At 39.2% G+C, this 13201-nt stretch overlaps 1 protein-coding gene across 9 annotated transcripts in view; it reads right to left on the bottom strand.

Annotated features, from left to right (window-relative positions):
* Positions 1-199: 199 nt before the first annotated feature.
* The window catches only part of Spn (Spinophilin), a 171735-nt gene continuing 158733 nt past the window's right edge, over positions 200-13201 (bottom strand). For all 9 annotated transcript variants that reach the window (XM_065230361.1, XM_065230364.1, XM_065230358.1 and 6 more), the window contains one exon: positions 200-1333. In XM_065230361.1, the coding sequence (XP_065086433.1) occupies positions 1055-1333 (279 nt within the window). In that variant the 3' untranslated portion in view covers positions 200-1054. The remainder of the gene's footprint in view (positions 1334-13201) is intronic.

Here is a 13201-nt window from a genome sequence, read left to right as displayed (position 1 = left end):
AAAATCTAGTTCATAGTGAAACACTATCGTTTTAGTGCAGTGAAAAAAAGTATGCAAGAGTTGTTTGTAACTTAAGTGGTGTATTTACTGCGTAGGTACTAGAAAACATAGAACTGAGTCTTCGCAGATTTTTGTTTGTGATTTCATTTTACTTGTATTACATATTTAATTTTTATAGCAACTACACTTCCGCTAACAGCTTCCATTACGATTCACTTAGTACAAATGTTTTGTGTTTTGTTTGTATCGTATTTATTTGTATTACCATTTTCGAAATATTTTGTTTATCATTCATAAAACTAGTAGACTATCGAAAACGACGAATGGCTTTTGTTTTTTTTATTCCTTCTTACGTGTTGATTGTTTGTGTGTATGTATGTGATTGTGTAATGTGTAATGTGTGATTGTATTATATGTTATGCATATGTTCAAATAAATAATTTAGATTCACAAATAAACTAAACGAAAGAGTGCTGTTACTTTAGAAAACTGAAGAAAACTTCACGCACCTATCCGCGTTTCTATATGGTACACAACTAACTGATGATCCCCATTTTACGGGAAACAAAGGACAATCTCTGCTCTGCCGAGCTCCCGCTCAGCGGCATCCCATGCTAACAGACTAACAACTAATTATTGTTTGTGTGTTTGTTTTTGTCCATATTGAATTACTACTAATTTATTGATCGTATAAATAAAGTTTTTTTTTCTCTATCAATCACTAGTACTATATAAACAAGCTATCTAACAAACAAATTTGTTGTAAAACTAAAAATGTGACAAACAAAAAATAAGATGTCAAAGAAATATCAAACAAAAGAGTCTCATTCAGCTACGCACTCCTTGCAGTGCTACGTACTAGAATTTAGTATCCTGTTTGAGTTGGTTTCTCTAGGTTTTGTTTTACAAAATAGCCTAACACGACTACGAGCTCTACTAGCTCTTCTAACCTCACGTCCCACCATCAGGATAAGTATTTTGTTTAAATGTTTATGTTTCTGTTATTCTGTTATTCTGAGATAAATGCACATAAAAAAACGGTTTTCGTTTTGGCTTACTTCTTCTTCTTCTGATCTTTTTCGGCTTTCTTCTCGGCCTTCTTGATAAGCTTTTCCCGTTCCCGTCGGTCTTTTTCGTTCTGCTTGCGTTCCTTCTCGTTGAGCCGGCGCAGTTCCTTGATGTTGCGCTTGAGATGTTTCTTGTCCTCACCGCCGACGGCCAGGATCTTGAAGTCCGGTTTCTCCAGCTGCAGTAGCGCTCCCCCCTCGACCGAGTGCTTCACGAAGGCCGGAATGTGCGCCTCCAGTCCGATGCCGAGCAACCACTGGCAGACCTGTTGTGGGCGAATAGAATAGAAAGTGAGACCGGTTAGTGGCTGCATTTAGAAGCCCTGTTTACCTCGTATAAGAGGCTGTTCATAAACCACGAGTCTCGACGAGTCTCTAATTTTTGTAAAATGTGTATGGACTATTGTCTACTCAGAGAAAAGCGGAGGGTTCTATAACCTCTACAAAACTGCTTTTCTAGATATACCGTGAGGGTGCCTTATTCTGCGCAGCTCCTAATTCTGCGCAGCTCCTAATTCTGCGCATTTTTTCATTAAAACATTTTTTGAATTCTATTTACGGCTATAATCATCTTTATTACGCGATATAATGAATCTGAATCATGTAGTCTACGATATAAATAAGTACCAATTCAGGAAATTGCCGACATCATTGGAAAAATAAATAAAAACAAAACCGGCAGCACTGAAAACGTCAAAAAATGGCATCCGTTAGCAGCAGCGCTAAGAAGCCCGTTTGAAAATATTTCTCATTTGTAAACATTGGAGTGTGTTTATTTCATTCATTTTTGTGCTGATCGCTAGATGTAAGTATTTTTAATTTGATCCAAATGGATTTCAGTGCATATCGAGTATATTGCACTGTAAAAGAAGTAATTTATTTTGCGCAAAATATGGTACAAATATTGACTGCATGTTCCTAAATCTGCGGATAGGTCGAGAAAATGAGTTCCGGAAGAAAACATATGCAGTACACTCCCCAGCAAGTTGAGTCGGCAATTCTAATGATAAAGAAGGGCTTTTCTATTCGCCAAGCTTCCAAAGCACATCACGTTCCGGAACGTACGTTAAGAGCAACACTGGCTCGCGGCTCCGTATCTCATCATCCCGGTAAACCAACCGTTCTAACAAAGGAAGAGGAGGATCGTATTGTGCAATGGATAATTGATTCAGCAAAAGTTGGCTTGCCAGTAGATTCCTTGCGCTTAAAAGTATACGTGGCATATTACCTTGGTATTACACGCAAGTCGAATAATCCGTTCGCTGTAAAAGCTCCTGGACGTAAATGGTTAAAACATTTTCTTGGCCGACATCCGAACATTGCTCGTAGAATTCCAAGCGCTTTGTTTAAACAACGGACGTGTGTTACAGAGAACCAAATTCGGAATTGGTTTCGTGAAATTCAGCAATTCATCCATCAGGAAGAGTTACGTGATGTTTGGCAAAACCCACAACGCGTTTTCAACATGGATCAATCGTCTATGCGATTGGTTCCCACGAAAGAGAAAGTTCTAGCGAAAGTCGGACAGAAATACGTTCACACGGCTAACGCAAACTCGGAGAAAGAATGCTACACCGTATTATTTTCGGCAAATGCAGCCGGATCGCTGGCGCCACCATTAGTTTTATTTCCATACAAGCAGCGGCTTCCTGCGGAAATAGCGAACAGTGCGCCAGATGGTTGGGCTATCGGAAAAAGTGTATCGGGGTGGATGAACCAGGAAACCTTCTATTACTATCTGAAGAACGTGTTCTATCCGTGGATTATCAAAAGCGATATTCCTCTACCGATTGTGCTTTTCGTCGACGGGCACAAGTCCCATGTGTCCTTTCAAACAACAGAGTTTTGTCGAGCTAAAAAGATTGTACTGATTTGTCTCTTCCCGAATTCCACCCATGTACTGCAGCCATTAGATGTGTCGTTTTTCAGAGGGTTGAAAGTGCAGTGGAATAAGCATCTTATTGAGTGGCGCACTTTCCATGCTGGTGAACCCATAAAAAGGCACGAGTTTACGCCGTTGCTAAAACGGGCTGTTGATAATATTCCAAATATGGCAAAAAATATCAAAAACGGATTTCGCAAATGTGGATTATTGCCGTGGGATCCAGACGCTGTCAACTACGAGATGCTTCTAAATACGGAAATCCAGCACAGCATTACGGTTCAAACCACAAGCTCTTCCGTATCAGATGCTAGCCCATTTTCCAATGCGACTGTTATCTTGGACGGATTAGAATCACATCTCACATTGCGACAACTGCAGAATTTTGAACAAAATCAAAAAAAGGTGCAATGGCCAGGACAGGTTGAAGACGCTAATTTGTTTTACGTGTGGCAACGTGTAAAACAAGATGTAGAATCTGAGAAATTGTTGAAAGTTAACACGACTTTTTCGTCAGAAGACGATTGCTTCCGTGGATTCGAGGAATTTGATCTAGACGGTAGTATCTTACTATGACATTTACAGTTTTCCTAATCATGCATGCAACAATATTTTCAGCCGATCGACGAAAGCTTCTTGTTAAGTACCAACTTCAAAGCACTGTCGAAAAAGATCCTTCTCCGTTGGAAACAGGTGATATCAGCCAAGGAAACCCTTTGGCGATGGAAAATTTTCGTGCTTCTGGTGATTGCATCGGTAATATTGTTTATGAGAACGTACCAATTTAGTATATTTATTTCCCATAATTGATATTTTCAGATGATTGCCATTCTATCGTTGGGGAACCCATTATCAGAAGCGCTATTGACCCAGGTACCGGTCGTCCGGATTGTATGCAAGAAGCAGCATCAATCAGTGACAGATTCTTCAAACGTGAATATTGGAACCACGCACATTGCAGAACCAGAACATGGCATCGACGATGACTTTTTCGATAAAGCTTTTCAAGTACCCTCTTCTGCGGCGCGTAAAACTCGTAAATTAAAGAAGTATAAACCACGACCTCCATCTGTGGCTACGAGTGAGGCATTCAAGGCTTATTTTGAAACGATGGAATTAGAAAAGCATACGCAAGAGCAAGAAAAGAACAAAGGAAGGCCATTCGAGAAGAAAAAAGTTTGGCAGCGAAGAAAAAGCTGGAAACACTTACTGGAAAACGCCAGCGAAAGCTTTAAGGAAAAGGCTGAAGGAGCTGGTACTAATTTGGCAGAAATTGAATAGACAGTTGTGAAAAAAGTGATAAAGTTTAAATTATGATAAAGTTTGCTTTATGAAAGATTTCCAAGAAAAGTTGATTAATTTTTTTGTACATAAATGCTTAATACTCATACAAGAATAAATACCATGATTTTACATGCTGTTTTTTTTGTGCGCAAAATTAGAAACACAGTGCGCAGAATATGGAACATTTGAAAAATGAAGCGCAGAATTAGGAACATCATCACATACTCAAAAAATACTTTGTTTCATGTTACCGTTTTTCATTAGATCAACATTTATATTTTTTATGTATACCTACATGCTAGAGCTATACAAATACTAAATCAAAATATTTCAAAACAATGCTGAATTTTTCTAGAAACTCTTTTTTTGTAGAAAATGTCTTAAATAAGTGCGCAGAATATGGTACCATCACGGTAGTCGATTCGAATCTAAGTATAGAATTCACCGCACGGTGTGTGCAATAATTCGCATATCCGGAGTGATTTGAGATTTAGGAGTACATAATTGCTTTTATAAACAAACACGTTAATTGCCGATTTCTCTTGAATAAAAGCACAATCTCATAAACAAACTTTACCAAATGATAGAGGAATCATTCGTATATCTCATAGTGTTATTAGTTATTATCGACGATCGAGTTATTAGTTATCGACGATTTACGTGTTTGTTTAAAAATGCAATTACGCCCAAATCTCAAAACACTCCGGATATGACAGAGCCTGGTCGTCCCGATGCCGAAGCAGGGCACTCCGAGTCGTAACCCCAAAGACTTCCACCTGATCTCCTTAACATGCTGGGTTAGCAAAGTGCTGGAGAAAGTTTTATATCATTAACCCAGATGACAGTAAAGCCTTGTCAATTTAGAATCGGTACGCTTTCAATCGGATGTATCTCAGAATCTGTTTGGTTTAGAATAAAACTTCAAGGTACACCGGGCAAGTTGAAACGTGTGAGGAAGTTGAAACGGTAGGAATATCTTTTACTGGAAGTGAATAATTACTGAATTTATTTCTATTCTAGTAGTTGGCGGTACTACTCAATGCCTCTCAAAAATAATTACAGTGAATATTCACTTCCGCTAAGAGATACACTGCCGCTATTTGCATAACAGTCCCCTTTTCTAAGGAATTCTTATTCATATGGGACTGTTATGCGAATAGCGGCAGTAAACCTACCGTTTCAACTTTCCCGCACGTTTCAACTTACCCCGGTGTACCTTATTGAGATAAAATGTTATGTATTTATCATTATACCATATGGATTTTGCGATTTTATTCCTCTCGAATGAGTGGAGGCGAACCAGCCTTAGGCTGAAAGCCTCCTAAATAAAGGTAAATCAATCAACCTCTCGAATGAAAATTTGAACTTTGGGCTTGATACGTCCCATCAATTTCTGCACAAGCTGCTGGTCAACCTCACCATCACATTCCCTGCCAGATCATCAGCTTACCGGCAAACTTGTCCGCAAAAACAAATTTATATCAACAATCAATACGAAACTAACGATTTTAATTTGACTCACTACTTGACTAGCCTATTGGTCCCAAGCAAACGATTAACGTACCCCATTCTAGTCGAAATTCTAGTACTACGCAATGTTTGTTTTGATTCGCTATGAAAGTTTGACAGATAAAATGAGGGGTTATTGGTTTTTCCTATGTTTCGAGGGGTGAATCGATTAGCTTGGGACCGAAGAGAGTATCAGAGCTGAGCCAAAAAGTTGAGCATGTTATTTCGGGACCTTATAGTCTTAGAGTTACCTCTATGTTTATATTTCTTGGGAACATCTCCCCGACCCGACCCCTGGCAACATAAAACTTCTGTCCCGGACGCTGTTTGAAGTCCAATTTGACATACGCTTCATCGTCATAAGGATGTCAGCACCTGGTCATACAGCTTTCGGGCCCGCGTTTTGGCCGTAATGTTTTGCTTTACGGTCCGGTTCGGTTGCTTAATAGCCCGATACTTGAAGAAACATTTCTGAACTCGTATATTCCAAACTGTACTGCGAACAGCACCGAGTTTGTTGGCCACATCCTCGTCCGAAAGTCCTGGATTCGCTTTGAAAGCCTTCATGACGTTCTGACGCAGTTTCCGGTCCAATATACCGCTTTGACGGCTTGATTGTACCTTACGGGAAACAGACAAACGTTCCTTGTTTAGTTTGTTGCTCTTCTTGTTTCTTCCACCGTGTGGCAATTTAAGAAAAAAAAATAAACTTTTTTTAAACCTTTACACTGGATTTCAAGAGACATTGTAAACAAATTTCTGTCAAAAGATACCAGAACCGACCACTAGGATCGCTGTAATAGCGTACCGATTATAAATTGGCAGGGCTTAAGCCTGAATCAGTCTTGTAAGCGGTCACCGTAGTCGAATTTTCTGTGATAATTAACTGCCTTTGCTTCCGACATTTGCAAAACAAGATATCAAATAACAATACCAAACTAAAATGTCATATGACGGCTCTTTTTTTTCCTTGATTTGTTTTCCGTCGATCTTGTTTTCCGTGCTGAGCACCAATGCTACCGACGTCAGGAAGGCAGCTCCCACACACCTGGACCATACCTATCGACCCATCGACTCATGGAACCGGGGACCAGAGATGTTATGCCTCAGAACATCCCGGCGGCGCCGACTGGGATTGAATCCAGGCCTGCTGGGGTGAGAGGCAATCACGCTTCCCGAGCAAAGTCGGTTAACAAAATGAAAGCAAATCGATATTAAAGTGTGCAGTTCCTATCATAATGAAAACTCATTTTGATTTCAAATGTTACGACATAAGTCTGATATCATATTGTGCTTTCATTATGCAGTCAAGACTTTTTAAATGAAAGCAACTTAACTTGAAGTTCTGCTGTTTACGTCTTGTTTAAAATTTAATTGAAATTCATCTGTTGTTGAACTAATGGTGATTGTTTATTTGATTTGTTTGACACATTTTAGGTCATTCGTGACTTTCCCGGGGTGAGATTGGAGCCCAAGTCTTTCAGCTTGAGAAACATGAATGGTAACCATTTACTCCAGGCCCGTATTCAGTTAAACATTATGAATGCAAAAACAGTAATCAAATTGATTTCATTGAAAGCAGGATTAGTTTTCCGTTTGCTTCAACAGTGTAAAATTTTGCTCTCATTTTTGCTGTGTTAACCGTTAAGTCAACCAAAATGAGATCAACTGGAGTATTCAAAATAAGTTACATCATAACAGCAAATTTTGATTTCAATTTGATCTTTAGCTTTGCTCGGGTTACCACTACACCACCAGCGTCGCTATGACAGGCTCTTTCATACGGCATTTTTGCCGAAGATCGTCACGAATGTATGTATTTTAGTTTTTTCTCATAATAAGAGCAGCTGATGTTGTGCTTGTGTGAATTCTGAAAATAACAAGCAACGATGTCCTAGTAATAGAATTTCTGATCAGAAATGGTTTAATTTACACCAAATTGAGGAAACCGAAAATTCAACTACTATCAAACGATCCACTACGCAGTTCCGAAACACACAACAGCCGTCTTCTTCACCCGTTGTAAATGCATCGATCTCACATGATCCTACTACTAAACACCAAACGTTCACTTTGTACTACCAAAACGTACGAGGCCTCCGTACCAAAACAAACAACTTGTTTCTGGCCTTGTCCAATAGTGATTATGACGTCATTGCTTTCACGGAAACTTGGCTCAGAAATGATATCCAAAACTCGGAACTCGCTCACATCTACACAATTTATCGCTGTGATAGGAATGCAAACACCAGCTGTTTTCTGCTTGGAGGTGGAGTATTGATTGGTGTGAGAAATGGGTTGCAGAGCACGTCTGTTAGTGTAGTTGAATGTGAACAACTAGAGCAAATCATCGTTCGGATTACGTTGCCGAATTTCGAGTTGTTTGTTTGCGTTATTTACCTCCCACCAAACAGTGCCACGAATCTGTACGAACAACATTCTGCTTGTGTACAAAATCTACTCGATCTTGCCCGTGATCACGGTCGTGTATTGGTTGTTGGTAATTACAATCTCCCACAATTGTGTTGGATGCACGATGAAGATATCAACTCTTTATTGCCGGTAAATGCTTCGTCTGAGCAAGAGATAGCCCTAATAGAGTCCGTTTTAGGCTGCGGACTTTATCAAGTTAATGATTTGACGAACGTAAATGGGAGGCTTCTCGATCTGGCATTCATCAATGAGGATAAGTGTGTTGAGATCCTGGAACCACCGTTGCCATTGCTGAAAATTGATCATCATCACAAACCCTTCGTGTTAAAATTTGAAACCACCAGAAAGTGCGATAGCATGAACGCATCGGACTTCTTCAACTTTGATTTCAACCAATGTGATTTCGCATCGCTTAACGCATTAATTTCGGCCATTCATTGGGATGGGTGCCTTAATGGGTGCAACATCAACGAAGCTGTTTCCAACTTTTATCAACGAGTGTTCTCAATTGTTCGGGATGTAGTACCGATGAAGCAAAGACGCCGCTTTTTCGGGAGAAGACAGCCTTGGGGGAACAACAAGCTGCAGCATCTACGTAATCGTCTTCGCAAGGCCAGGAAACGTTATTTTCGTTCGAGGGACGAACAGCACAAAACTGAACTGCGTGTATTGGAGAGCGATTATAACTCTTTGCTTGCGCGATGCTTCAGCAGCTACATTCATCGCACGGAAGAAAACATCAAAAACGATCCTAAATCGTTTTGGTCGTTCATGAGAAGTCGAAAGCAGACGAATGCAATTCCTCAGCATGTTTTTTATAATGAGTTTACGGCCGAAACCCCGCTTGATTCGGCAAATTTGTTCTCGTCATTCTTTCGGGGTGTGCTAAGTAATAACTGATCACCTCCGTCTGAAGTGTACTTGGACAGTTTGCCTCGGTATGATTTGAACGTAGCGCTTCTCGACTTTTCTCCGGAAAATGTGCTGAGCAAACTCCAAGGGATAGACGAATCCAAAGGCGCCGGACCAGATCGTCTTTCACCACTGTTTATCAAGAACTGCGCCGTTTCGCTTTCCGTTCCCGCCACAATTCTTTTTAATCGTTCCATGGCGGAAGGCGTTTTTTCGAGTGCTTGGAAAACTGCTGCCATTACTCCCATACATAAAGCTGGTAGTATCCACAACGTAGAGAACTACCGTGGCATATCAATTTTGAGCTGCTTGCCAAAGATTTTTGAAAACCTCGTCTTCGATTCGTTTTATTCACACGTTCATCATATTATTTCCGAATTCCAGCACGGATTCGTGAAAAAACGCTCTACCACTACCAACCTGATGGCATATATTTCCTCGTTGGTCAACGCACTGGAAATGAGACGACAAATCGATGCCATCTATATCGACTTCTCAAAAGCGGTCGATAGAGTGCCGCATTCTTTGGCGGTGGAAAAATTGGACAGAATGGGCCTACCCACCTGGTTGACTCGCTGGATATTTTCCTACCTAACTGAGCGCAGTGCCTACGTTCGCCTTGATGGAACGAGCTCTGACCCATTCGATATCACATCTGGTGTGCCTCAAGGGAGCCATTTGGGCCCACTTCTTTTTGTGCTATTCGTCAACGATCTTTGCGAAACGATTAAATCTCCGAAGGTAATGTTTGCCGATGATTTGAAGTTCTTTCGGGTAGTTTCATCGTTAGTTGATTTCTGTGCCATACAAGCTGACATCGACGCGTTACTAGTGTTACTACACTGGTGCAGGCTAAACGGAATGGATGTAAATGCCCGAAAATGTAATGTAATTTCTTTCTATCGAACAAGGATGGCGACCATTTTCGATTATAGAATGTTGACAACTAGTATCGTCAGAGTAAGCACTGTTAAAGATCTGGGTGTATTGCTTGACAGTAAGCTGAAGTTTACCCAACACATAGCTGCAACGACCGCCAAGGCGTACGCAGTGCTTGGATTCATCAAACGAAACACGCAGCAGTTTGAAGACATTCATTGCTTGAAAAGTCTCTACTGCGCGCTGGTACGCAACCGGATCGAGCGTATTCAAAGGAACTTTCTTCGATTTGCTCTTCGTTTACTTCCGTGGAATGATCCGGTTCGATTACCACCCTACGAGCATCGCTGCGCCTTGATACATCTACCGACCTTGGCTAGTAGGAGGATCCTGTTGCAGCGGCTTTTTATATTCGACATCCTGAAGAGCAACGTTGACTGCTCAGTACTGCTGAGCAATACAAATGTAAATATTCCGGCCAGAACGATCCGGCGTGCAGATTTTCTCCGCCTTCCTGTGGACAGAATCATCTGTTTGATGTTTGTTGTCGTCGTTATAATGAAGTATTTGTCCTTTTTGATTTTAATACATCTAAGACAATGTTTAAAAATAGGATTAGTGAATAGCAATATCTGTTTGTACGATCAGTTCGAAGACTAGTAAAATAAAAAAAATAAAAAATAAAATAAAATTAGAACAAAATCATTCATGTCATATGATAGTTATTTGATATTTTTTTTTGCTCGAATGTTGTTCTACCGTTTGTGTCGTGTAAGAGAGACGACGGTAGAGCATGAGAGTACGAATACAAACAATACACTATCCCGCACGAAAACGAAGCGAGTGTAGTAAAAAATGACAACAGTTTCAACCCCTGGTCTGAATACTTTTAGCACGAATGGGGCTGTCCATAAACTTCGTAGACATGTTAGGGGGAAATTATCTACGGCCTATAAAAATTAAAACAAAATGTTTGGACAATTGTCTACACAGGGGGTCAAGAATCCCAAAAAACTGTCTACGTAGTTAATGAACAGCCCCAATATAATAATGTTAGGAGATTGTTCCTTCTTTAACCCTTTTCCGAGGGTTTTGGCATAATCAATTTTAAAAACCAGTATCTCTGGAGAGTCTTGAGATATTGGTCTGGATATTCTTCCGACAATAGAATAAATAGTACACTGCCTAGTGTAGCAGGAAAAAGTAGGCATTGAGAAAATGACAGTCAACGTAACGAAGTGCAATTTGCATGTAAAGGCAGGGCTGGTAGTTCTGATGCGATATAATAGTAGTGACTCTAGTGACCAAATAGTGACATGTAAATTCTAAATAAGTAACCATTTATATGGTAACTTAAAAATTCAAATACGGTTTGATATTGAAATAAACTTTTTATGTCATGGAACTTATAATCAAATTTCATAAATTCCTCTAATTTAATCGAATCTCACAACGGAATCTCCTGTGAAGAGCATTTGAAGTGATTTGAATAATTTACTTTTGCTTACGTTATACATGATGACTAGCAAATAGTAATTCCCATTTTTTATGATCTTGAATTTGATTCTGCGTTCGAAATCTCTAAATATTCGATATATCTAGGTAAATAACTTTGATAATTTACTATGAACTTTTCACAGAATGTGTTCAGAATGATTTCAAGATCTTTTTTAGAACAATTCCCCTTCTCTCAAACTTAGAGGCAAATAAGATTTTACAAACATAATATTGCATTCTTGAAATTCTTTGCAGAACAATCAACAAAATTTTTGGAAATAGATTATTTTCGTAGTTGGAAACGCTTAACATCAAATATCAGAACTAAAGTGGACATTTTCTACGATGAGGAGATGAAAGTAAAGAGTTGATAGTTCCGTTATAGTGTGGCAGTGTGAAATTTGTATATAGAAAGTAGAATGCGAACAAAGGATAATTTTGAGGAAGGAATAGGATAGAGCATCTCCTTTACCAAACTCATCCGTTAATGAGGGATGGTGAGGGGTGTTTCCCCTGCCACCACTGGCAAAAAGGATGATCGCTGATTTGCTCATGTACCTCTGATGTGCGGAAACAGTTCTATTGATTGTTTCACACTCAAGTCGCCATCTGACGTAAAAAACTACCCGATTAGTACCTTCCTCAAAATTGTCCTTTGCTCGCTTTCTACTTTGTATAAACAATTTTCACACTGCCGTACTCTTTAAGTCTGATATTTGACGTTAAGCATCTCCGACTATGTAAATCGTTAAATTCACGCATTAAGTAATTAATTATGTAGATTATTTTCGATTTTTTTATTGATTCTTCTAGAAACTCCCTGAAGGCTCCTTCCATAAATCCATCCTAAGAATTTTCATGCAATTAACATCAGAAGTTTCATAAATTTCTGCTTAGTATAATCTTGGACTTCTCCCTTGCATTCAATTGGAAATTCAATTTGTATTCTCCTTAGATTCCCCATAGTATTTCCTCAGAATTCTCAAAACAAAAATCCATCACAAACTTTGAAACTCTTTTTCGAATTCCTTTGAGATTGAACCCTCAAAATTCGATTCCATTGGAATTCTTCTCGAAATTTATTTCGACCTCTTTAGAATTCCCTTGGAAGTATCGTCAGAAATCACCCCAGAATTCTTTTCGAACTATCCGCAGAGACCATCTTTGGAGTTCACGGGATATTCATGGAATTTTCATCAGAGCCCCTTAAGCAAAATTTCAGAACTAATGTTGGATTATTATTAGAATTGGACCTAGAATCCTCATCCAATCATCATAGAATTCTTCTCAGAACTCTCGTTAAAATGCACTCTCAATTATATTAGAATTATTTCCAATATTGTTTCGGAGCTGAATTTTGCGTCTCTAATAATTTAAACAATAATCAAAAGCGACGCTCGTATGTGTTAAGCCAAGTTTAACTATATAGGTAAACCTGGCTTAAAATTTAAGCGGAGATGAAGAAATCGGTCCTCAGCACACTTAATTTTACACGAGACTTGCGTAGTCTGTACTTTGGTATTCTTCTCTGATATATCTTGGTGTCATCCCTAGAATCCTTTAAAATTATCTCTTAAATCGAAATTGAAGGTATTTCCCAATAGATTTCCTGGTGTTCTAACGTTTTGCGGTTCACTGGTCACCCTGGTTAAAATTTTCAATTTTTTAACAGATATGTATATTTTGTTAAACCTACTGTAGACTTTCTTGGTGCCAAGTGCTCAATTTAAACATTTTG

This window comes from Ochlerotatus camptorhynchus, unplaced genomic scaffold, assembly GCF_037179485.1.
Source record: "Ochlerotatus camptorhynchus isolate MF236.1 unplaced genomic scaffold, CSIRO-AGI_Acam_v1.1 ptg000330l, whole genome shotgun sequence".
In the NCBI taxonomy this organism is placed as follows: domain Eukaryota; kingdom Metazoa; phylum Arthropoda; class Insecta; order Diptera; family Culicidae; genus Ochlerotatus; species Ochlerotatus camptorhynchus.
This window is presented reverse-complemented; position numbering and strand designations above follow the sequence as displayed.